At 27.7% G+C, this 24,810-nt stretch overlaps 2 protein-coding genes across 9 annotated transcripts; both read left to right on the forward strand.

Annotated features, from left to right (window-relative positions):
• Positions 1 to 10,172, forward strand: LOC145191260 (uncharacterized). Of its 3 annotated transcripts, XM_090066338.1 has the most exons (8): positions 82 to 299; positions 822 to 974; positions 1,436 to 1,567; positions 2,006 to 2,222; positions 4,230 to 4,270; positions 5,723 to 5,896; positions 6,105 to 6,306; positions 9,157 to 9,300. In XM_090066338.1, the coding sequence occupies exons 1-8, from the start codon at positions 210 to 212 to the stop codon at positions 9,270 to 9,272; spliced, it is 1,125 nt and encodes a 374-aa protein (XP_089922464.1). In that variant the 5' UTR covers positions 82 to 209; the 3' UTR covers positions 9,273 to 9,300. The 3 variants fall into 3 exon arrangements, with proteins under 3 accessions (XP_089922463.1, XP_089922462.1, XP_089922464.1); XM_090066336.1 differs by lacking the exon at positions 9,157 to 9,300 and having other exon boundaries at positions 80 to 299; positions 6,105 to 7,450; XM_090066337.1 differs by lacking the exons at positions 5,723 to 5,896; positions 6,105 to 6,306 and having other exon boundaries at positions 1 to 299; positions 9,157 to 10,172.
• Positions 10,173 to 12,919: 2,747 nt separating this feature from the next.
• LOC145191682 (activating signal cointegrator 1 complex subunit 1-like) lies at positions 12,920 to 24,242 on the forward strand. Of its 6 annotated transcripts, none has more exons than XR_016444865.1 (8): positions 12,920 to 13,073; positions 13,308 to 13,517; positions 16,168 to 16,340; positions 19,081 to 19,235; positions 20,540 to 20,586; positions 23,408 to 23,510; positions 23,700 to 23,904; positions 23,996 to 24,242. XR_016444865.1 is itself a non-coding variant. In XM_090066339.1 (8 exons), the coding sequence occupies exons 1-8, from the start codon at positions 12,953 to 12,955 to the stop codon at positions 24,110 to 24,112; spliced, it is 1,077 nt and encodes a 358-aa protein (XP_089922465.1). In that variant the 5' UTR covers positions 12,920 to 12,952; the 3' UTR covers positions 24,113 to 24,242. The 6 variants fall into 6 exon arrangements, 2 of the variants coding, with proteins under 2 accessions (XP_089922465.1, XP_089922467.1); XR_016444864.1 differs by having other exon boundaries at positions 19,081 to 19,170; positions 23,397 to 23,510; positions 23,758 to 23,904; XR_016444867.1 differs by having other exon boundaries at positions 19,081 to 19,170.
• The last annotated feature ends 568 nt before the right edge of the window (positions 24,243 to 24,810 follow it).

Below are 24,810 nucleotides of genomic sequence, written 5' to 3' on the forward strand. Positions count from 1 at the left end.
ATGAGCGCTTCTGCCTGAAAAAGTTGGCACCGTTTTGACTCACTTAACTTTATATCATTTAAGTATTCTATATTTTTACTGTCTGGAAAGTATTTCTTCTCTTAATTCAATTCTTTTATCGGAATCACTATTATTCATGGAGTGACTTGAATCTTCCTAAACGCCAATGAGAGCGGAGTAAAATAGACCTCTATCAACCCGATTAAGTTATGTATGAAACTGAGCATCCAAGAGAGAAATTGTTCGTTATGAGACCTGGAGGACACGATATAAAGAAAGTTGTAGACTTTAGACTCGATGTAAGCAGATTTCTTTTATTTGGTGTTGTTACATTGTTAGTTAACCTTAATTTTTATTTATATATGTTCATCATAGTCAGTCAACAGAACTAACATTGTTAAAAGATTCTTGGAAATAAGGATATACTTTGTTTAAAGTAATATGAAGCTGATAAGATGTAAGATAAAACATAAAGAAAATAGTCACAAGTGATACAAAGAAATGGTAGGTAAATACTGTATGCTAATAAGGTCATAAATTAACTGTAAAATGATAAAATCATTAAATATAATCATTTAACCTAATAACTGATAGTAAATTCTTGATAGAACTTAAACCATTTTGTTTGTCTTCTTTTAAAAATTAAATTTAAAATTTGATTATAATTCTTGTTGCACTAATATGTCTGTCAGAACTAGAGGCAAAATAGAGATCTGTGCTGCCTTGGTATATATCATCATTGCTTTTATGTTAGGTATGAACATCTATAAGCTGTATAGTAATATTAAAGCGAGAATTTGTATGGAACTTTATTACTCTAGAATGGTAAAAGATACTACAAAGTAAAATGGGAATCATCATGGGAGCCTGAAGATAATTTGGTAGATTATCAGGTGTTCCTTGATCAATTTTGGGATTTTGTAAATCGTGTTAAGTCTGATCAAAATCTTCTTAATCAACCTCAAAGAAAAAAGGTTATACTACTTGTTATTGCTTTTTTTTTTTTTAAGGAAGTATTTTCTCCCCTTTCTCTCTCCTCTCTCTCTATATATGTACATATGTACATACATACATACATACATACATATATACATACATACATACATACATACATACATACATACATACATACATACATACATACATACATACATACATACATACATACATATAAAAAGAAAGGGCTCTTTCTATCCAAAAATCAAATCTTTTATCAATAAAAGATTGCTTATAATTTATTTTTTTTTGTAATTAAGTTTAATTACTTTCAAGAAAGAGAAAACTTTTTTTGAAGGTTAACTCAGAAAAGTGTAAAATTTATCTAATGCATAAGTTAAATGCACATTAAATGTACTAGAAACTGATTTTGCATTTCAATTCATCATTTCTTAAAATAGAAATTTAATTTTTAGATTTAAATTTTTGTTTTTTGCAGCCACGGATTATAGTCACGGATGGAAATAATCATATCAAGTCAACTAACACAAAATATATTTCTAATACAAGAGAACAGCAAGCAGATAATGATGCTAATTTACATTATAGTAACAGTTCTGCGGAAACCATAGTAAGTAATAATTTTTAAGTATCAGAGATTTCACTTCATTTTTCAGCAAATAACTTTTAATAGCATTTTAATACAACTTATAAATAAATTAGAATAATGGGTTATTTGCTTCCTGGGAATTTAGGAAAAATTAGTTTCTAATGGTATCATTTCAAATTATATCCAGGTTATCATTTGTGGCTATATTGAGCTCAAGTTTATCGTTTTAAAGTTCCTTTTTGAGCTCCCACAGAATTTTTATACTAAATATTTGCTATTTAGAATACAATATTGTAACTTTAAATAAGATTGGTAACATTGTGTATCATATCTACTTTAATTCTCTGCAAGCAGTAAAAATGGTGTATAATGTTTGTAGGATATTAAAATGCAGGGAAAGAAAACATTTCTAAATATAAAAAGTTTAAACCCTAAAAATTTTTTTTTTGTTTTGCTTAGAATACTGAAAATGATCAAATTGAAAATGGATTTTATTCCCGAGATTCCTTGCGAACAACAAATCTACAAAATCTTTCAAAAACCAGTTCTCAAATACTCATAATTAAAACAGAAGATAACGAAATGACTCCTGAGCGTCCTACTATGGTTGGTGGACTACCAGAAAAGTATTCTCCTACACGAAGCACCAGCAACAGTCGAAATGCAGTTAATTCAGGTTTAAATTTTCTCCATCTGCAATATATTTTCATGTACACGGTACATGGTTCATGTACACATTTTTAGTTTGTTAAACATGATTATGGGACTATTTTAAATTCACTTCAATACCAATTCCAAGATAAGCATTAAATGGTCTTTTATGTTCTAAGAATAAGACTTTTAAGAAGGCTCTCCATGCATTACCAATTTTGAGATTAAAAAAATACTTTACTTTTTACAAAAAGATTTTAATGATTTTTGCTTATTAGTCATTTCTTTTATGATAAATGGTTTACAGACAAAGATTACTATCTTTTGAAAAAAGACTTATTACAAGAAGAATAAGATACAGTGTGGGAGAATAGAAACAAAAGAATTGTAGTGGTTTATAATTTCTTTTTTCAGGATTAATTCCAAAAAATTTTTTCAATGTTTTAATGGGTAATTTTCTTGATTTAAATATCTTGTAAGTAGTGACTATTTGCTACATCAGAGTGGTGTTCTTTCTAAGATATTTCTTATAACTTTTTGCAACATTTCAGGAACTTTTGCTTCAGCTTTTTCTTGGTTTCTTCTTGGTTTCTTTTCTTCTAGTTAAGTTGTGGTCACTGATTTACATACACATACTCTTTCAATTATCTCCAATAAAAAAAATCAGGGTTGATTAAACTTGGCAAACATGTTGGCCTATTAAAATTACTACTTTTTAAAAAATTGTATTTAAAAGAAATTTCACAAGTTTAGTTTTTACTGATAATTATTGGTTTTATTGCACGAAATCAATTTCAATCAAAGATCTTCCATTAGAAAATCTGTAATATGCACATTAAGTCAACACAATTTCTGTAAGCAATTGTAAAGTAGCTTTACCTCATTAGCTTTCCACCAGTTTAGGATATTGCTGTCACCATCAGTTTTTGTCAATATTAGTAATTTCTTGTACACATTCCATACAGTATCACTGATTTTGCCATAAATCATTACACAGGTGTGATCAGCTGAAAAATTTTCTTTTTTTTTTGTGTTTAAATAATAATTTTAAGTTTAATGAAATAATAGGGTTAATTTTAACCAGACCCTTTAAATCAACCTTCAATCTGTTTGACTTTTTTTTTTTTTGTTTTCTAAAAAGTTGTTAGGTAGAGGAATGGGTTAAAGATTAGGAGGCATGATGGGGGTATTAAAGTGTTGTTATAGGGAGTTGTTTGAGTGATGTTATGTTAGTAAAACTTTAAATTTTAACAAAGCAAAAGATAATCAAATGGATCCTATTCAAACCAACTTGAATAACTGCATAGCTGAACTTATTATTAACAATTAGTGCTGTTCACTGACAAGTTTTCACCTTTTTTTTTTCACCTTTTTTTCACCTTTTTATGGAAAACATCATTAACAACAAGTGTTAAATATAATTTCCACCAAACTAGTAAACAAATTACATTGATTTTGTAAATTTGAACGTTTCTTGAATAATTTGCATCTACTATGGAGTTGCAAATACAAGCTGTAAAGGAATACAAGTTTAAGCTATTAAACTTTATTCTTTTCATAAATCATTTCATGAGATTGTTCTTGTTTTTTTGTATTTTGAGAATAGTCTTGTTATTTTTTATTTAAATCATAATTTTGTTAGCTTAGTCTTGTCTGCAATTATAAAATACAAAATGAGACCAATTCTGTCTCTCTTGTCTCGTATGATCTCATTAAAAAAATTAACAAAGCAATACTACATGTTCTAACACACAGATCCCCATTAGACATGATGTCCAGTACATAATCATAGTCTACCAGATCTACTTGAAATCCTGTTAAACAAATATTTAAATGCAATTTACTGCTTTGTGTAAATTATTTGTATGAGTAAAAATTCAAAGTATGTCATCTTTGCTTTTGCTTTAATTCATTTTTAGGTCAGAATAAATGGATTGATAATGCTAACTTTTAAGTATAAATGTACAGTTTATATTTTACTCCACTCTATTATGTCTGTTTAGACTTAATCTGAATTTATTTTCACATTTAGATTTTAATATGCAATTAAAACAAGAGGATGAAAAAAATATGGCAAGTATTTTTTTCTTTTTTTAGACAACTTACTAAATCATATGCAATAGTTTTTATGTAAATTTAATTTCTATATGATCCTATATACTTCTACAAAGTTGCAATAAATAAAAAACTTTAAAAAACTGCTATTGTATCCTATATGAATGTTTAAGATTTTTTTTCTTTTTTTTAATTTATTCTACATCAGAAATTTTTGCGTTGCAATTTTAAATTATTTTTGAACACGGAATCTTGCGTGGATTTTTTTTTTCGTTTTCTGGAGATCTATGGAAACATTGGCACTTATTTCCAGGTAATAAAACTTATAAATTTTTGCTATCACACCCTAAATGAAGCAACTTCTTATGTTATTGCACTTTTTTTAAAACTCTTATTTATCTTATTTTTACTAATTAATCATCAATTATTATAAATAATAATAAACGATTATTACAAATATTTACTGTAAATAAGTGCCAGTTGTTGCTGTTTCATTTAGGGTCAGTTTTTGCTGTACAATATTTATATATAAAGTAATATTATACAGTATTATGTATTAAAATTGTGTAGTATTAGTTTTATTTTGTATTATAACTGTACAGCATTTCTTTAACAATCATTCACTCTCTTACTGGTGATTACAGTTTAATACAGTTTCAACATCCACTATAGTAGCTATAAAATACCTGTCTTCATAGTTTAATTGTGTAATGTAAACATAAATATCTGAATTACATCATACTCTAATAATAACTAAAAAAATTTATTCAGTTACCATATTTTTAATCTAATCAGTCATGAATTAAAGTTATCTTTCTTAGAGGCTATATGATAATGCTGTGAGCAGTATTTGCTGAAAATTAATCAAAAATCTTTAAATGTTTAAAAGAAAATAATCTTATGAACAAATTTAAATGAAAAGTATATAGTTTTACAATAAAGTCTGGACAATTAGAAAATTTTGAGTTTTGTAGTTTATAAAGTAATCAAGTATCTACTGACTTCTTAATTAAACTTGAATTTAACTTATTAGTCATTTGTTGATATGTTAAAGTAATCATAATTGACTAAGAAAATCACAAGAAAGAATTTCTAATTTCTAAAGTTAAAAAATGAAAAAATATACTATTTTAATGTTTTTAACTAAAAAAAAAAAAATTCTTTTGTTTTAAACTCAAGAATTTTTCTTCTGACTTTTTAACTTTGAAGTTGTATTTATCATCTACATAGGTTGTTATAGTTTAGTTTTGTTCCTAAGATACGTAAGTAAACTCAGTTGAACGTGTAAGCTATATGCATATATGTATTAGTCTTTTACAACTTTCAATATAAATCTCCCATTTTCAAAACTTCCCATTCATCATAAAGTTGATCAGTTGGTGTTCATTGAATGCTTCTTTTTTTTTTTTTTTTTTTTTTAGCTAAATTTAATTTTTATCATGCTAAAACTTCCTGTTATTTTTGTTTTAGACATCTGATGAAAGTTTAGTCCTTGATGCTAATGATGTAGCTCTATCATGGAAAAACCCTTATGTTAGTATTGTTTTTCTGTGTCGTGTATGCAATGAAGAGCTACCATTTGACAGCAGTGAAAGTTTGTGGGAGGAACATTTTATTAAAAACCACATGCTTCTTAAAGCTATGGTTTGTTTTATTGGATACAATTAAATCATAATTGATTTGGTGCTTACATAAACTTTAATAAATTGGAATCTGTAATTAATTTCAGTTATTTACAAATTCCAATTTACTAAAATTTATTTTAAAAATGTAATTAGTTTTTTTGCCTCAGCAAATCTTCAATTATTTCAAATACTTTTATGGTTTAATTTGTTTTTTGAATTTTATACAGAGTTCTCATCAATCAACTTCAACTTCTAATGTGACACCAATACTTAATGATAAATCTTCTTCTGGTCTATCAGTGACAATGCAAGACATACCTTGGATACAAAAAGTTGAGCATCTTATCAAAACTTGGGGAGTCAATCAGTATGTTCGTATTGCTTTTCTTTGCCGAGTATGCAGAAAAGAACAGCAACCTCGCTATATAGGTAATTGGCGCAATCACCAACTTTCGCACCAGCGACAACGTCCATTTTCATGCAGTTTTTGTGATAAAACTTTTAAGTCAAAGCATGATATCAAGCGCCATATAAAAATTATTCATCCTGATAGTGTTTGCTGTGCCCCGTCAGTCTCACTAAATGTATGTAGGCTATGTCCAGAAAATTTTAAAAGTCTCCATGATGTGAACCAACATATGAAACTACATGGGCTTCAAGATCCCCACCTTCTGGAGACCAATCAAGTTTTATCCCCCAAAAAAGCAGTTCCTTTCCCAATCATAAATGAAAATGTTTTGCATAAGTTCAATAAAAAGGTGGCAGTTGAAGATAAGAAGCAGGAATTTCATTTTGTTAAGAATATAAACAAACATCAAACATCTGTATCAACGGTTGATACAATTCAAAATTTTATTTGTGGTGAATGTTTTCTGACCTTTGTTAATCTTGTTGATCTTATGAAGCATAAACAAAAAAGTCACATGTTAGCTTCGCATGTAGATAGAAATGCAGATGACTTTTGTGATGAGTGTTATAGTTTTAAAAACATCAATGAACTCGAGAAACATAGGAGGGTGGTTCACAACATTAAACATTAAGTTTGGTGTTGTTTTTTATCATTTTGATTAAAATGCTTGTATTACGAATCAGATTCTTTTATTTCTTGTTTGTAGAGCATTTAGTTATTCAACTGTTCTGTGTTAAGAGCAAGGAAAATTATTCTGATAAAAATAGTTTTATTAAGTGACTAATGTTGTTATCATAATAGCTTTAGCAGATGAAAAAAAAACAACCAGTTTTTAGAATTTTAATGAATGTAATAAATGCAGTCACAAAACATAATGAATATAATCACTAACTTCTGGTTAATTGGAATAATCTCTGAAATATCACTTAAAATTTGTTTAATAAAATTAAAAAAATCTAAATATTTTTTGTAGAATTTTTGTTTAACAAAAGTAAAGCTCTTCATTTTAATCAAAGCTAACTTTTTTTTTTTATCAATTAAAAGTGAATTTAAAAAGTTTGATATAGATAAAGGAAAAAGTTTGATTAAATAGCAATAAAAAAAAGTTGCATAATGGTGCTAAATAGATGTAATTTTTTTTTATCAATTCCCTTTTAACAAAAATAATGAAATAGCAATGCCCATAAAATATTTTGACATGTATCTCAAATTATCAACTTTAAATTTTCACATTTATCTTAATAATTGATTGTTACTTACACCTGTAAATGTTTTATACTTACATTTGTAAAAAAAAAGGCTTAACTTAAAATTAGAAGGTCTTCAACTGTTTTTGATGTAGTAAAATCAGTTGGTCTTAAACAGTTATTGGTGTAGAAGCTGGCAACTTTACAAAGATTCTGATGATTCAGAAATTAAAAGTTGTAAATGATGCCACAAGATCAACCAAAAGCTTACCCATTTACCATCTTGAATTATGACCTGTTAACTTAAAGTCTAATGAGTCATATGTTTAGTTTATGTACAGATGTTTTTGTTGTTGTTGTTGTTGTTGTTGTTATTAATTTCAACTAATTTGATTACTTTTGAATGTTAATTTCAATGTTTGTTTAGTATTAAATAATCTACCTAAATGACTTTTGTCTAAAGAGATTTTTTTTTTACATGTACATATTTAAAGAATTAAACTTATGATGCCACATCAGGTAAAACATCTGTAAAATCTTTTTAAACTGAATTTAAAGATTTTAAAGATCCAATTAAATAAAAAAAACTGGATATAAAAGACTTTACAGACCCAAATGTAAAACTTGTTCACATCCGAGTTTTATAGGTAAAACATCAAATAGATCACTTCTTGTGATTTTGTTGTAAACTTTTAAAATGACCTGTTTTAATGACTAAACAGGCTTAACAAAAAATAAACAAAAACTTGTTTTAAGTATGTAATTCTTTAATCAGCCCTTTCCTTCTTTGCTTATAGTTATTTATTTCTTCTTGCTTATAGTTAAAATTAATAATTATAAGCAAAGAAGGAAAAGGCAGAAAAACAGGGAGTAGTACTGAAGCTACCATTTGCCTTTATAAATACATATAATTTGCTTTTATAATACATATATTTGCCTTTAAAATATGCATTAAATCAAAAATTCATTTTGATTTAATGTATATTTTGATATGGTAAAAATCACAGATATAAGATTTTTTAAAAATGCATTTCTCACATTCTGTTTACTTAAATGTTAAAAAGTAAAAATGACTTTTACTATTTTGGAGTCAGCACACCCAAAAACAAAAGAATCAAACAAAATCGTTAAAAAAAAATTTTTATCACTGGAATATGTTATACAAATGTTCTGACTGGGTTAAATTTTGACATTGGAAGAATGTTAAAAATTTTTTTCATAACTAGATGACAGCTACACATAAAGTTAATAAATAAAGTTGATAAAACCAGAATTATATTCTTTCTCTATCCCACTTACAATAAATTTGCAAAAAGGTTTTATTTATGATTTAAAAGTTAGACAAACTTTTGTTGTTTATAACATTTTTTTTTTATACATTATATCAACGTAGAATATGACAGGTTAGCTATGTAGTGCATGAGCAAAAAATTGACCTGAAAAAAAAAAAAAAAATTAAAAAAATAAAACAAAAACATTTAAATAGGTAAATCATGGCTGTAAGTAGTGATCTTAAAAATGCACTTTTCTGTTCTATAAACTTTTAAAAAATACGTTTTACATATCAAGTATAACTAAGTAAAGATAACTTATTTTTAAAGTATTTTTATTTGATATGTTAAACATGTTTGTGCATTTTTACACTTATGATTTTCTACAACTTCTTGGTATGATTTTTTCTAGTTTGGTCATCTTCCTGTGAACGATTACGAAAAGTCATATCAAGAAATTGTGGACGAATCTGGACAACCCATGCTTTACTTAACTGGACATCCAAACAATCAAGGCAAAAAACTTGACTTTATTGTTAGTAAACTAGGTAATAAAGATGATCAGGCGAGGAGGATAGACTCTCCAGTTTCAAAAAGTCCAATCCTTCACTTGGGTGCACGTACTAACTTCCCAAAGAAAAAAAGAACACCTACTGTTTGCAAGATTTGTAAGAAAGCTTTTAACTATAAGTCTAACATGATCCGACATATGAGAGCCATACATAAAACTAATGAAATAAAATCAAATCGTGCCTCACCGACAAGTGATGTAAATTTTTCAAACTTAACAAAATATGAAAACAGCATGGTGATGTTGGACAATTCACTGATTTCTCCTAATACTCTTGATGATGAAAATTTGAATTCTTTTAATGAAAATATAGACTCAATATGTGCGAATTCTGATAACGAGAATGATAAGAATGAGATAGACAATGAAATTGATAATAGCGAATTTGATAATGATATGGAAACTGATTTGTCTGAAACTGTCAACTCTGATTTTAATGATACACCAAAAAATAAACATACCGCTGACAATTCGTCTTTGTCAAAGTCTCCTAGAAAAAGAAAAAGTCTTTCAAGTTGCAAAATTTGTCAAAAGCAGTTTAATTATAAATCGAATATGTATCGTCACTTGCGTGTAGTTCATAATAATCAAAAGACTTTGCATTCATGTACAATGTGTCCTAAAACTTTTACAGAAACATCAAATCTTAGGAGGCACATGTTGAATACTCATAAGTTATAAGATATTTTACTTACCTATGTTAATGTAATATATATATATATTTCTTTTTACAATTATAGTTTTTATAATTGTGTGTTAATTAACTTCTTGTCAAGCTGAAATACTCCTGGTGGAAATTTATTACTGTAAAATCAGTTTAAACTTAAATGTTTTCAGACTTAAAATATGGTAATTGTCAAGTTGTTTCTTTGAACTTTCTTTGTCTTTTAAGTAGTATTTTTAAATTCCACTTTACTTATTTTTTGTTATAAATACAAAGTGAAGTGAGAATTTACTTTCAAAACATTTGCATAAAAAGAAATTGTTTGTGTTTGATTTTTGAATTGAATTCATTAATCATATATATCATTATGTTAATCCTACAACTTAATGATTTTTGTGTTTTTGTCAATGGAAGTTTAAAAAAGAGACTTAAACATTTAAATTGTGTGACTAAAGTAAAATGAACTAAAAAACAAAGTTGAGTAAAAAACACTTTTTTCCCATCCTCTTTAGCAGCTTTTCAACCTTATGCTATATTTCTTTTGCAATAAGTTATCTTAAGATTCTCTTTTAAGGTAGATATGTAATTCTTACTACACACACAAACACACAGAGGCTTTGTGTGTGTGTATGTGTGTGTGTGTGTATATATATATATATATATATATATATATATATATATATATATATATATATATATATATATATATATATATATATATATATATATATATCTGTGTGAATGTATATCATGTATTTGTGGTCATGAAATATTTTCTTTAGCAATCTGGGAGATAAATAATTCTACTTTTCTTTCTCAAATCATTCCATTTATGTTTGCTTATGTGTGTTTGTTTATGGTTTTTTGGTATTTTTCTTTTCCTTTCATTCTTTGACTGGTGATGTTTTTAATATTTTTATGGATTTAATTTCTTTAAAAGTACAATACTGCAATGTGGTGTAAAGATTTTTGATTTATTCAAAGATATATTTTCAGAAATAGCTAAGTTTTGTGATTTGATAATTTTTCACTATTGTTCAATAAAATATGGATTTCTTAGTCTAAGTAAATACAACTAAGATTTGAATGAGAAAATGACATTACAGTCAAATATGTGACAATTGGTATTTAAGTGAAACAAATCACTTGTGAAGGAGTGTATTTTAGTGAGACATCACTTGTGAGAAAAGTGTTTGGAGTAAGACTAAGTATGTGTCATGTTCTCAGACAATAACTGAAGTTTTGCACTACATTAATCTACATAATTTTTCAGCTCATTATCAAGTAGTTATTGTTGCAATAAAAAAAAAATTTATTGGGTATTATTTAAAAAATGATATTTTGAAAATAGTTTGAGAAATTTGAATATTTGGTGTCATTTTGATTTCTTTATGAATCTTTTTTTTCCAGTCACTTTGTGATAAGAAGACTCATCAATGTCCACAATGTGGGAAAATTTTCAAACGCCGTGATGTAATGATTCGTCATGAACGTACACATACCAATAATTTCTGTTATTTTTGTTCTTGTTGTGGCCGTGGATTCATGCGCCGTTATGTCTTGTTAAAACATCTTAAAAGAGAACACAATACTGAAGATCAAACAAAGGTTTTGTCTACTAAAGTATCTAAAATTTCAAGTTCTCCTGATGTTTTTATTGGCTATGGTTCTGAGGTGACATTAACTAATAACCTTGGCTCTGAAACAGATGTCTACAAATATATAAAAAACAGGAATCTTGGTAATTTTGATGACTTTATCCAAAGTCAACCTGACTCTGAGCTCAATGAAGATGATAACAAGTATCTCTCTCCAGATGAAGAGGAATCTGATAAAATAGAAGCGTTAAATCAAGAATCAAAACAAACAAAGCATGTGACAGAGGAACATAGGAAAGAAATTAAACTCTTTTTGCCTAAAGAAAATGTTCAGTTACCAGAGCATAGTAAAAACGAAGTTGAACTTTTTGTATTGGAAAGTTTGTCTGTAGGAGAAAATGAAGAGGAAAACAAGCTGGAAGATGAAGCAATACAGATCAAAACAGAAGTTGATAGTGGAGAACAATCCCAAAGAGAAATAACCATCAGTGATCAAAACCTGTTAATAGCAATGAAAAGAGAAAAGGAAAAATTAATGCATCAGGACTTAAACTCTAAATAGATTGTTATTTGAAAAGTGCATTTACATCTTTTTAATTCTTGTCTTTACATTAAGATTTAGATTAACTTTGCGTTATTTTACATTAAGATTTTTACATAAATAATTTTATGCTGAGACAGAAAAGTAGCTAAATTGAAAACTATGAAAGAAATCATTGATATGTGTAGAAATACAGCAAGCAAAAACTGTATGCTTTTAATTATTGTAAGTGTTATAAAAGTAGTAATAAGATGCAGTTGACTTTTGAAACAGCTCAGTAAAGATGCAGAGTTATTTATTATTTGATTGGAAATCTATGCAAATACTTGCACATATATCAATCATCTTTTTTCTTTTTTTCTTCTTTTTTTAAAGTCTTTTAATGAAACCAAATTCTTTTTTTTTTTTCTCTCTCTTTGTTTATAATTCAAAACAAAACTAATGTATGGTATTAATGGGAGTATTTTATTTTACAACATAAAAATTGTAACCAACCTATCCACTAAGCTAAATTTATATTAAGTTGTTTTTATGTTAGCTAATAGATTTATGAGTAGTAAATATCAATACCATTCCTTTTATATAATATGAGATGTTTTTTTTTTTTTTTTTTTAAAGAAATTATGTTTTTAAAGGTTTTAGTAAAACTGAGGTTGTTTTACTAGTCCTATACTTCAGCCATTTATATATTTATGGTTTATTGATTATTTTTTAAAATATATATGTGTAGCAATATGTTGGAGCAAATCTTTTAAAAAGCCTTTTGCTTTATTTCTTAAAATCTGAAAACTTTTAAAGTTGTTTAGACTGCAATTAAAATTAGAAGAACTTACTATGGATATTTTAAGACCAAAATTAATTAATGTTGGTGGGAGACAATATAGGTATTTAAGTCATTCGAAGCAATTCGAAACAGCAAGTGAAAAAGAAGAGGAGGTAACGCCATATAAGGAAGGTGTGTTAATGTTTTTTTTTAAGTTAAGTATTCTATTTTTTTAAATTTTTTTTTTTTTTTTTTTCTTTTTTCTTTTTTAAAAAAAGGATTTTTGAGTAATATAATTTTAACATCAATGAGAGCAGCAGTTGCTCTTTCTGCAGTCTCTCTTAAACCTGTATGAGGTCATAAGCTTGCTAAAGCTACTTTTTTTTGTACTCATGGTTGACATCGTAACACTTTTTTTTATGATAGATTTCCACTACTATGATGAGCCAGAGTCCTGTAGAGTTGAAGCCGATTTAATAGAAAAAAATGAAAATGGTTATCTTTTGCATATTAAAGACATACCAAGTTATTATTTTAATTATATTTATGGAAAGGGAGGTGAGCAGAAGCAAGCTATTGAGAATCAAACAAAGACATCATTAAAATTACCAAAGAAAGGCCAAGGTGGAGACATAGGTTAGTTTTTTTTTGTTTTTTTTTGTTAAATTTTAACTATTTAAGCAAATCACTATATTGGCATTTCTAATATCTATTGTATAAATAGAGCATTTTTTGATAAAATTTAATATTCAAGCAACAAATGCTTATGTTTTGTTTGTAAATTTATGGCTAGATATATAGAAATATATGTTATAGAGTACAAAAGAAATGTAAATAATATAGTTAATTAGTATACATATTAGTGCATATGATAATTTAAGATTGATCTTGTTTTTAACTTGTTTTATTACATTCTATTATTTATCAATTACCCATTACCCTAGTCAAGAGTAAAGTGGGACATTATATGCTATTTAAAAAAATAATTATATCATCCTCACATGTATCTACCAAATGATAATTTTAAAAAAATATTCTTTTTCACAATTTAAATAAAATTTAAGCACTTTCTATTTGATTGTTTGCTAAATATAAGGCACTGGAATCATGGTTTTTATTAGTCATTAAGCTGTTCATTGTCAAAGAACAAAAGTTGGAGCATGCCTGTACCACTTGTGCATGCACCTCAGCTGATGTACAAATCTAAAAATTGATATTATTCTTCATCACTGTTAACTTTTGTTCTGAAGCATTGGTAAACAATTTGTAATTTAGCAACAAAATCAGTTTGAAATTTTTACCTAACAAAGCATATAATAACTACTATGTTTGTTAAAAAATATGCTTTAAAGCTTTTTCAGAAGTTCAAAAAGTGTATTGAAAATTTGTGCTGAAGCAAATAAGTGTGAAAAATATTCTTCAACTTGTTAAGTTTTGTAGGTGAAAATATAAAACAACTGGCTCTAAACTGATACGCTAGAGTATTGTTGTGATTCTAGAAAATGATTTGTTTTGCCAAAATGTTTGATTGACACAGTTCAACTAGAAGAGTTTTAGAATTACTTCAAGTAGTAGCAAGTTAATAAAATGTATTCTGCTGTAATTTCCGAAATTGTACCTCATTCCTGAAACTAGTGCACCTTCAGTTCTTCCAGATTATTTAAACAAAAAAAACAAAACAAAAAAAAAGCCAATAACTTTTGTATCTATTAGTAAAAGTTTTTTATTTTATAAAAAAAAAGTTAGTCATTTTCTTTCCCCTTACTATTCTAATTCTCACTTTTTTATTGTTGTTTAAACTGATTTGAAATATTGAAAAACATTTGTTGTTTAAAGTGATTTGAAATATTAAAAAATATTGTTGTTTAAACTGATTTGAAATTATCTTAGAATTGCTAGTACATTTTTTAATTTCTCAATTTGTTGAATTAAGTATTTGAAATTTTACACAAATACTCTTTGCAATGCAAATCAAACACATAGATAATAGTTTATCCATATCTATTTATTGAAAAAAATCCTAAACCTGTATCACTTTAGAGAACAACACCTGCAATATTTTACTTTTAATGATTGGTTTATTCTTATCTTTAAAATTTCAAATCTTCAATTCTTAAAATTTCAAATCTTCAAAAATTCATAGGTGGGGTGTGGAGATAATTGAATTATGTAGAATGTGTTAGATATACTTTTTTAGATGGGTTTATTTTTTGACACTCGATATTTGTTGTTCAGGAGTTTAATATAATCTTTTAATTGATGAAAAATGTAAAATTTAGATATTGTTAAAATTACATAAAATTAAGGCTCCATGTTTGAATGCTTGAACTGCTTGCACTTTTCTGACTCAAATATTTGCATATTTTTGTTATACAAAGAGCAGTATTTTGATAGTTTTTTGATTTCAGTCTGTTTAAATATTTCCAACTCCACTGGAATTTCTTTCAGTGAGCTAGAATATTTAAGAATTCTTGTTTGAGGTCTTTTGAATTCTTCTTCAATTGGAGATTGAGCACTAAAACTGGTTTTGGAGCAAACTGGACACAACTGGGCGGATTATTGGTTTTTAGTGCTCTGAGTTTTTTTTTTTTTTTTTTTTTATCAAAAAATATTGATAAAACTCTTCAAATTCATAATAATTTTTCAAATTTTGATTATCAACCTTTTTTTTTTTTTTTTTTTTTTTCAAATTGAGTTTTAAGGTTGATAAATTTTGTTTAATGCTTGATAAATCCTCTATTTTCCTTCTAATATAAATAAAGTACAATAACATGAGTTCTAAAAAAAATCTGAAAGTATTAATTGCTATAAAATTTTAATGCTCTTAACTTTATAAGCATATTCCTTGTCAAAATCTTGAAAAAAATCAAGTTTAATTTTGAATTCAATATGAAAATAAAAACAAAGGAGTTTATTCAAACTAAAGTTTTGTTAGCAAATTCTTGTGAAGTTTGGGTGGCTTCCTTTAGATCCTCATTGTTAAGATTAGCATGTAAATTTCAGTGCTGGTGTAGCAAGTGTGATTTGAGTGATATTGCCCTTTTAAGTTTTAGTTTGGTGTTGCTGTAGTCATAAGTTCTAATATTGCTATATTTTGAAAACTAAGTACAGAGACTTAAATAAAATCCCCAAAACTATGTTTGTGCAGGAGTTTATTTAAAAAAAAAAAAGATAAAATGAGAAGAAAAAGAAATTCAAACTTGTTAAAATACGTGTTTAAAAGGGTTTTAAGGGTAAAATATTTTATTAAACAAAAAATTAACTATGAAATGTCTTTTAAATTCAGTACTAAGAGGAAATAATCAATCTGGTATACTAGCAGCACAATCAAAAATCTTGAATATAATTGATCTAAACAGAAGAGATCAACCTTCAACACACTTTTTGTCAATATCTCTGGTATCTAATGAGATTACAGAAGCTTTCAATTTATTCAAAAAAGAAGTCACCCAACTTCATGTGAGTATTTGGGTTGTCTGTAAGCATTTTTACTTTTTCAATCAAAATAGTTTGTTTTTTTATTATTAAGTTTCAAAAGCAGTGAACTTTGCAAAATGTAGTTTTTTTAAGAGGAGTTATTAGAATTTATTTAAAAAATTTTCAGTCATGTAGAATAGCCACATTACCTTCATAATTAAGCTGAGAGTCATAATTCTACATTTCCATATATTCGTTGTTAGAACCAAATTTTTTCTATGCCAAACTAGGAATAAATTGGTTCTGCATAAAGTTCTTTCACCGACTAAAAATTCTTTATCAAGTAGAAAAAGAAGAATTCATACTGAGTTTACTGGGACCTGTTTTTTATTATTTAGCAACCAGAATATAAGGGATTTAATTTCACGATTGGACTTTCATGTAACAAGATATTAGAACTTCTGCTAGGGTTGTTTCCACACCTACTATGAATCAATTGGACTTTCATGCAACAAGATATTAGAACTTCTGCTAGGGTTGTTTCCACACCTACTATGAATCAATGCTTATTGTTGGTCTTCAAAATTCAACAGAGATTTTGCAACAAGTAGTTACTTGTTTTTTATATTTGTATTTTGTGTATGAACATCATAGTCATGCACTTCCATTTGAATACAAACACACCACAATGAATTGTTAATTTTATGAATACAGCAGATTTATTACCTCTGCACTTAAATTTTTTTTTTAAAAGTAGCAGCAATTAGAGGGTTCTCAAGTAAGCCTGGCAAATTTGAAAGAAAAAATTTATTTCTAAATTGAACTTAATTAGGTAAAGAAAACACAAATAATTTCTAATATTAATAAAACTGCTTATCACTGTAGTATAAATGTAGTATTTTTGAATGTACAATAAGTATGAACTAAAAATATTTGATTCCATACTTATCATAAGTCCAATGTATGATCCATTTATGCCTACTTACCAAAAAGATAAAAATGAACATTGTATCTATAATGGCACAACAAAACAAAACAAAAAAAGACAAAAACTTGTAGCTGAAAACAAAGATAAAGATGGTCAATTAGCAATGCTATTCATGCTGTTAAAAAAGGCATGTTGTGTTTGTAACATGCAGGGCGTTTGGAAAGTTTTTCTATTAAACTTAGCGAGTTTTGCTCTAAGAAATGCAACACATATCTTGCAACCACTTGATGTAGCTGTTTTTGGGCCAATGAAACCAAAGTGGAACTCCTTTTATTTACAATGTCTCATCAACCATGAAGGACAGAAAATAAACAAGGAAGATGTCAGAGTAACTATAAGTTCATTCATAATCAATCCTTTTATAGCCAATAATATCTTAATCTTTATTGAATCATTGCATTGATCCAAGTATTTTAGAGCAGCTCAAAAAAGGCTGATGATCACTTAGTTAGGAAAGGTGATCTTGAATACCTGCAGCTATTTCATTTTCTTAAAAGAGCCTTATCTGGGACAAGTATATTCATAAGTATCTGATGACGTACAATAGAATAATGAAAATTAATCACCAAGCTGTAATGTAGAAAATATGCAATTTATACCTGATATGGAAGTATTGATTATAATGTTGCAGTGGTAACAGAACCAAAAACATCTTGTATTAGTTTAAAAACAGCAACATTTTAAACAACCAGTCCAAATGTCTAAGCGCAAAATAGAACAGGGTCATTCCATATGAAATCATCCAGACCATGATACCCTTATGTCTCAGAATTTGTTCATTTTTACCTCACTTGCAGTCCATATTAAAAAAATAATAACTGCGAAAATTTTAGTTAAAAATACACATGGGTTCCAGAGATATTGTCAGTTAAAATAATGCTGACTCAGCATTTTAGTGATTTTCTAAAGCGACTACAAAGCAACTTTGACATATAGTATCTTTATAATGGCTTGGGGAAATTTCCTAAAATTTGGTACCCCAATAGATTTTTACTTGCGGAATCCAAAAAGAGCAGTGTCAAGACTCCATTGTCTCAGGAAATGCCTCTTTTATCCAATTTTGTTCAGAATTATTGACTTGTAAATTCATGGTTTTTGGAGGTAAAATGAAGGCTGTGGCCCAAAATCCCGAATAAAAAGTTTAATTGTATATCATTATTTTATCTTAGGTCTACTGAAAAAAATTAGATTGATCAATTGTCTCTCTAATACTTGATCAAAATTTGCGTTTTAAAATTGTGTCTTTATAGAAAAATTTTAATTTTGTAACGAAAGCAAATGAAATGTTTTTTAAAACATTTATTTGAATAAAACATCAAACAGTGTTATTTATTGACTAGTTTAGGACGTTTATAGTCATAGGCCAAGGGAGCGCCAGCGGGCCTCTGACCATTCTAATGCTTTAGTACTTTTTTAGTAATTTAATACATTGTAATAACTTTTGTTAAACTCCCAGTAGGTATGGAAACAATCCTACTTGATCATTTCCTGATATTCATAATGTTCTTTTAAATAAAATTCAAAAAGAATTTAATCTCCCCAAATGAATGACTAAATAAAGGTCAAATTAAACTACTAACTTTAAACAAAATGATTTAACATATTTTAAAATCTTTTTATTTAAGTACATTGTGAAAAAAATAGTTTCATTCATTTTCAAAGTTTTTTTTTTAAACTAAATTTGCTAAAAAGTAATAAGAAATTTAATAGTTGTTAAGTTCTGTATTTGATTTAAATAATTTCAATCTTTTTTATATTTTTCAAACAATTATTTACTTTTTTAACTTTATTTAGAGTAGAGGTGTTGATGACAGCATTTTTCAGTTTCCTGAACGATTACACCTTACACTATGTATGTTACAATTCCTAAATGATCTGGAACTGGTTAGTATCTCAAACCATGGCCTGCTTGGTTACACTGCCTGGTGTTGCATTTACAGACCAAAAATGTAAATTTAGAATATTCCGTGATTAGCTATATTTTTGGATGCTAATTATTATATGATTGACTATAGGGAAGGTTGGGCTTGTTTATTTATTTATTGGCTTATGGTGGCTTATGGTTACCATGTTTTTTATGCTGTTTTAAATTAATACCCTGTTTTAACAAAAAAACTTCAGTTACTGGTTTCCAAAAAACTCACAAGATCTCTCTCCTACTCCTCTCACCCCCTCCCTTTTCATTACTCTATACTTAGTGGAATGTATTTCCAGCAATTCACTTTGTTATCTGAATGTTGTATACCTTTTTAAGGCAAATGTCTTCAAACAAATTTAAAAAATAACGAAGTGAGTTACTTGATAAGAACTTGATAAGTTTGTTTGGCTAATGTAAAATGCTTTTAAAATTTAAATCTCCCTAAGTAATGTAGATTTCGTATCTCCCTGAATATTGTAGATTTTGTATCTTCTTCTACATCAGCAAATGCCAGACTGAATGTTAAATTATAGATTTTAATTAAACAAGAAAAGTTATTTATGAATCAATTTTTGTTTAAAGAAGTGGTTTGATAGCTGATCTTGGCTTTATTTTGATTCTTGTTTTATATTTGATCTTTTTCATTATTATAAAACATTTATACAAATTTTTATATAAATAAGCCTTGGAACTTCAATTTTAGAAAGCACTTCTGACTCTGAAACCTGAATATAGCATTAATCAAATACATGCATATATTATTAACATCCTTTATAAAAATTAGTCTTTTCTTTAATGATATTGGCTGCCTCATAAGAAGCATACAATAATTTTATAAATACATTAAATTATACTATCAACTTTTATCTTATAGTAGATTGAAAAAAGTTAAAGTACAGTCCAAAAATCTATTAGAATTGACCTTTTTCAGCCTGTTGTAAGTTAGTCTATAACTAGCCATAGCAACAGAGTATAGTAATATAACTAATTTTTATTTGTTTGTGAAAAAAATTAATTTGTGTTGTCAGCTTTATTTAGAAAGTTTTCAAACATCAATTTGTAATTAAGCCCATGGCAACATGATAACCTTTGAAATGCAAAGTATGAAGATTCAACAACAGTTGGTTATCTGTTATTTTATGAAAGCATAATTAATGTGAATTAACTCTTCTGAATTAGCATGAGGGGAAATCAGGGTGAAAATGCTACTCGTTTTATTGGAAATTATAAGATAAATGCAACAATACAGGTTGTGTAATTGGCAGCCCATGCTCAAACATGTTAATACTGCAGTTTATATCTCATTATATTCAAAGATTTCTCTTTTTTTTTTAGTCTAATTCTGTGGCATCCTTAACACAAATAACAAAAGATGTGTACAGGTATATTGGACTACTACTTCAATAGCTTTTTTTTATTTACCATCTTAAATCTAGAATCAGATCTTTTTTATAACATTTATATGTGTGTATATATATATATTAGGGAGGTCAATTTTATATCTGCATATTGCATAATGTTGCAGTAGTCAGAGTTAGTTGGATTAATCTTTAACCATGTTCAAAATTGCTTTAAAGTGTGATATAAAGCAGGAATTATAAAATTGTAGTGTGAATTTTTGTATAATTTTCTAAGTATATTTGCATTACTATTTTGATAATTGATGATTCAAGATTTGATAATAAGTTAATTATTGAACTTTATTTAATTATACATCGAACTTTTAGTGAAATTTTTGAACAGTTTTTTTTTTTTTTCTCTTTAATGCTGAAATATTTACTTAGTTAGATATATATTAATTTCAATTGAAGTTTATAGTAATTTCATTTGTTGTTAAGATTTCATTTAACGTTTTTGTAACTTTTTGAAATATTCAAAATATCATTCATAAATATCATCATAATAATAGGAACATTATCCTTTTGATAATTTTTCTTGCTAATTTTGTTAACATGTTATTTCTCAAACCATAAATATGATGGAATGCTTCCTGTAAAAATGATTGGATTCTAGTTTAACAGTTCGCTCTACCCTTTGGAGAATAAGTTGAGAAATCTGGAAGATCTTGCTTAACATAACTGTCTATGAAGTATTGAATTTCTTAAATTAAAAAATGCTGTCAGGTAGGAGGTTCCATATTGTCTGGAGCAGTGATATCAGCCAACTCGTTTCAGTGATTAGCATTAAAATTTACGTTACAGGCTGTCCATGTTTTTTCTATAAATTTTAAATTATGATTAATACTGCATAATAATTGTGTTTAAAAGAATAATAAAAAAAATTTTATTATTTAAGTTACAAAGTTAACTAAACAATTTTTAAAGATACCTTAGTCTAAGAGTCAGTATTGATTGAAAACTATGATTTCAGATCTTGTCATCATCTTTAACCATGGCATAAAGAACTAAAGAATTTTAAAAGATACTCCAAGAGATAGCAATCGTTGAAAACTATGTTTTCTTGTTGTCAATAATCTTTAACCATTGTATATTTTTTATGTCATGTATAAAGCATTTGCATGAGCTGCACCTATGTTTGATGAATATTCACTTCAGGCATGAAGTTCAGAATTTTTTTTCTCCAATTCCATAGAAATTCTAGGAAGTTTAATTAAGTTGTAGTCTTCAGTCTCCTTTTTTATTGGTTGCCAATTGAATTCCAGATTACTTTGTTGTATGAAAGATTCTACTTTATCAACTACTCTTTGAGCTTGTTGCCACTCATCTTGTCTCTCTTAACTTCAAGAAAGTTGGGAAGTATTTTTATTTTAGGAAACGTTTTCTCATAAATTTTCTCATAAGTTTAAATAAAACTTTGGGAAGTTTTCCTTTCTTCCATTTAGTTGTCAGTTCATCAGAATTTTCAAACAACTTTGCCATAAAAGTGGAACAACCTCATACGTCAAACATTTTTTGTTGACGCATAACAACAAAAGATGTTTGATGTACGAGGATGTTTTGCATCCTATATTGGCACTAGTTGTGTCTGAAACAATCATTTTGATGCAATTCCAAAGACTAGATTTCTCCAACATCTTTTTTTTTTTTCCTGTACTACTTCCATAACAAAGAGTTCCCAAATTAGTTTTTAAGTAGTCGCTCATTTTTGTCAAGATGTTTTCCATCAAAGAGAATGTGACCAGGTTTTCAATAGAAGTTTAAGTTTCTTTTCTAATTCTTTACCTTCACTGAAGACAGATTTGTATTGACTAGGAAAAAAATATTTCAAATAAACCAATTTTGTATATGCTTGATTGACTAGGAATTGGAATGTTAACTTCTTCATTTGACAGTTGCTTACAAAACGGCAGTTTACGTGCATATTCAGTTCTTTGCTATTTTCTTTTTGAGTTCTTAAAGATTTTGTCATCCCTATCCAAACCACTTCTAGAACTGGAATCAGCCTAATATTCAAACTATTATGAGTCAAAGGTTTTTGTGATAACTGTCCTGACCATATTTAATCTTGATTCTTTTTTTAAGGACGTATAAAAGAACTGGCTGTCAGTTTTTCAGTGGAACCAACAGAGCTTTCAGTTTCTTTTTGAAGTTTTTAAAAGTTTTTATCTTCTGTGGCCAACCAAACTCCATCAGGTTTTATCATATTAAACAGATCACCAAGACTGTCATAATTGCACCTATGATTTTCCACCATAAATGAGGAAAATTTTTTTTTATTTCAAAGTCGCCTCACTTTATTTGTTCTTTTCCCATAAATATCTTCTAATATGTTTATGTTTCACCAACCTTTGTAGTTATTTCGGTGTCTACAATAGAAATTTATCTTCTTCGTTTTATTGATATTACATGGTCATCCAAATTACCACTCCGCGTTTATTTGCTTTTGGCCGCCTCTGTACCACTTTTCGAATCTGATATTGTACTATAAAATTGTGTTGTATTTATCTAAACTTAAAGGATTGCTTTTATTTGCAAATATAGCAACTCCAATACTAACTCCAAACAGGCTTAAAAAAAAAAAAAAGGTTAAAGACCTGACCAATAAAAGTGTTTTCGGATAAATTTTTATTTCCCTTAATCATTAACAGATGAACATTAAAGTTCATCTGTTAATGATCCAGGCGTAAAATTGTGAAAAAATGTTATCACTCTAATATATATATATATACATATATAAAATCTGATATCAAAAATTGTTGTGGCAAAACCAGTTAAATATACTGCTTATATAGTAAACACTTAGGCAGTGACAAGCTCCGCATCTGCTTGAAAGGTGTCGAATACATGAATGATGATCCCAGCGAAGTAGATGTTTTATATGCTAAAGTTGAAGATAATACCAAGAGGTACTCTATTCTTAAAATTAAATAGACAATGTTAATATGATGCAATTTTATGATAAGTACTAGAAAAATTTCTAGTGGAATGTTCGAACTTAGCTGGCATTTGTTTAAAATCTCTTTATTTTGTTGTTTACTCCACTTGAATAACTCAATTCTGTTTTTATTTTTTTGTTGTTATTTTTTTTGCGTCAGAATACAAGCTTTTGTTGATGAATTAATTCAAACTCTATCGCGATTTTCTTTTGTAAAGAAAGATCATGACAAGCTGAAACTTCACGCTACTTTAATGAATACCATATTCCGTGTGGATGAAAACAAAGATGTTACAAATCTTGATAAATCAAACAGGAGTGTTAAAAGCAAAAGGATAACATTTGATGCGCGTGACATTTTAGAGGTAAGATTAGCGTACCTTACGTAATGAGTTTTTACAGTTCTTCATGTTAAATTCCGAAATTTAGCTTCAACATGCTTGTTGTGTCTTTCAGAAGTTTGAAGATTTTGACTTCGCAAGCGTAGTTGTTGAGTCAATTGATATAAATATTCGAGGAAGATTTGAAACGAACGGACTGTATTGCAAAAGTGCCACAATATCTCTGACTTGATGTACTTTAGGATAGTTTCAGTTGAACGTTTTTTTAATGCAATGGTTTAATCCGCCAAATTACATTTTCTGTACGGATTACCTTTTACCTTTCAAACTCACAATTACATTGTAAGCTACTTACAATGCAATACTTACTGTTTCATATTTTTTTGAATAACGTTGAGCTCACCTAGCTGATATGTGCGCACGGTGCATAGGAACATGCTCTAAGACCTTGCAACACATCCCCAGAAGTTTTTTTTTTTTTTTGATTATCATTAGAAAACATTTCCTCATTCAAAAAATGTAAACGACAACTTTCTTTAGTGGGGGCCTGGGGAGAAATCATATATTTTAGGGGAGTGCCCAGGAATTTTGTTGTTCAAGTTGGGTAACTAAGAGACATGGGGCATACTCAAATTTCTAGTATGTTGATACTGGTGTCGAATGAGGATGACTTGCAAAAAGTCAGGGTAACTGGAGCTAAACCAACCCCTCCCCGACCCCTAACAGCCCCCTTCCTAGAACTACTTTTCCTTTAATCATAAAATTTTTTTCTTGTTCTATCATAAACTAGATCAAAATTCATCGACAGATTTCAAATTTCATCAAAAAATCTCTTTTCGTTTAAGATTTGTAACCATGCAAAGCTTAAAATTACCCCCTGAAATAACTTTGAATGGTCTTAACTTTTAAACGAAAATTTTTTTTTTGATG

The sequence above is a fragment of the Hydra viridissima genome, unplaced genomic scaffold (genome assembly GCF_058129835.1).
Source record: "Hydra viridissima isolate aposymbiotic clone 2 unplaced genomic scaffold, HvirCarnegie_v1 scaffold_11, whole genome shotgun sequence".
NCBI classification, from domain to species: Eukaryota; Metazoa; Cnidaria; class Hydrozoa; order Anthoathecata; family Hydridae; genus Hydra; species Hydra viridissima.

Coding starts and splice junctions, on each gene's coding strand:
- LOC145191260 (XM_090066336.1), top strand. CDS start 210: ATGTATGAAACTGAGCATCCAAGAGAGAAATTGTTCGTTATGAGACCT. Junction 300..821: donor TTGTAGACTTTAGACTCGAT/GTAAGCAGATTT, acceptor TTATTACTCTAG/AATGGTAAAAGATACTACAA. Junction 5,897..6,104: donor ACATGCTTCTTAAAGCTATG/GTTTGTTTTATT, acceptor AATTTTATACAG/AGTTCTCATCAATCAACTTC.
- LOC145191682 (XM_090066339.1), top strand. CDS start 12,953: ATGGATATTTTAAGACCAAAATTAATTAATGTTGGTGGGAGACAATAT. Junction 13,074..13,307: donor GGTAACGCCATATAAGGAAG/GTGTGTTAATGT, acceptor TTTTTATGATAG/ATTTCCACTACTATGATGAG. Junction 20,587..23,396: donor ATAACAAAAGATGTGTACAG/GTATATTGGACT, acceptor CTGCTTATATAG/TAAACACTTAGGCAGTGACA.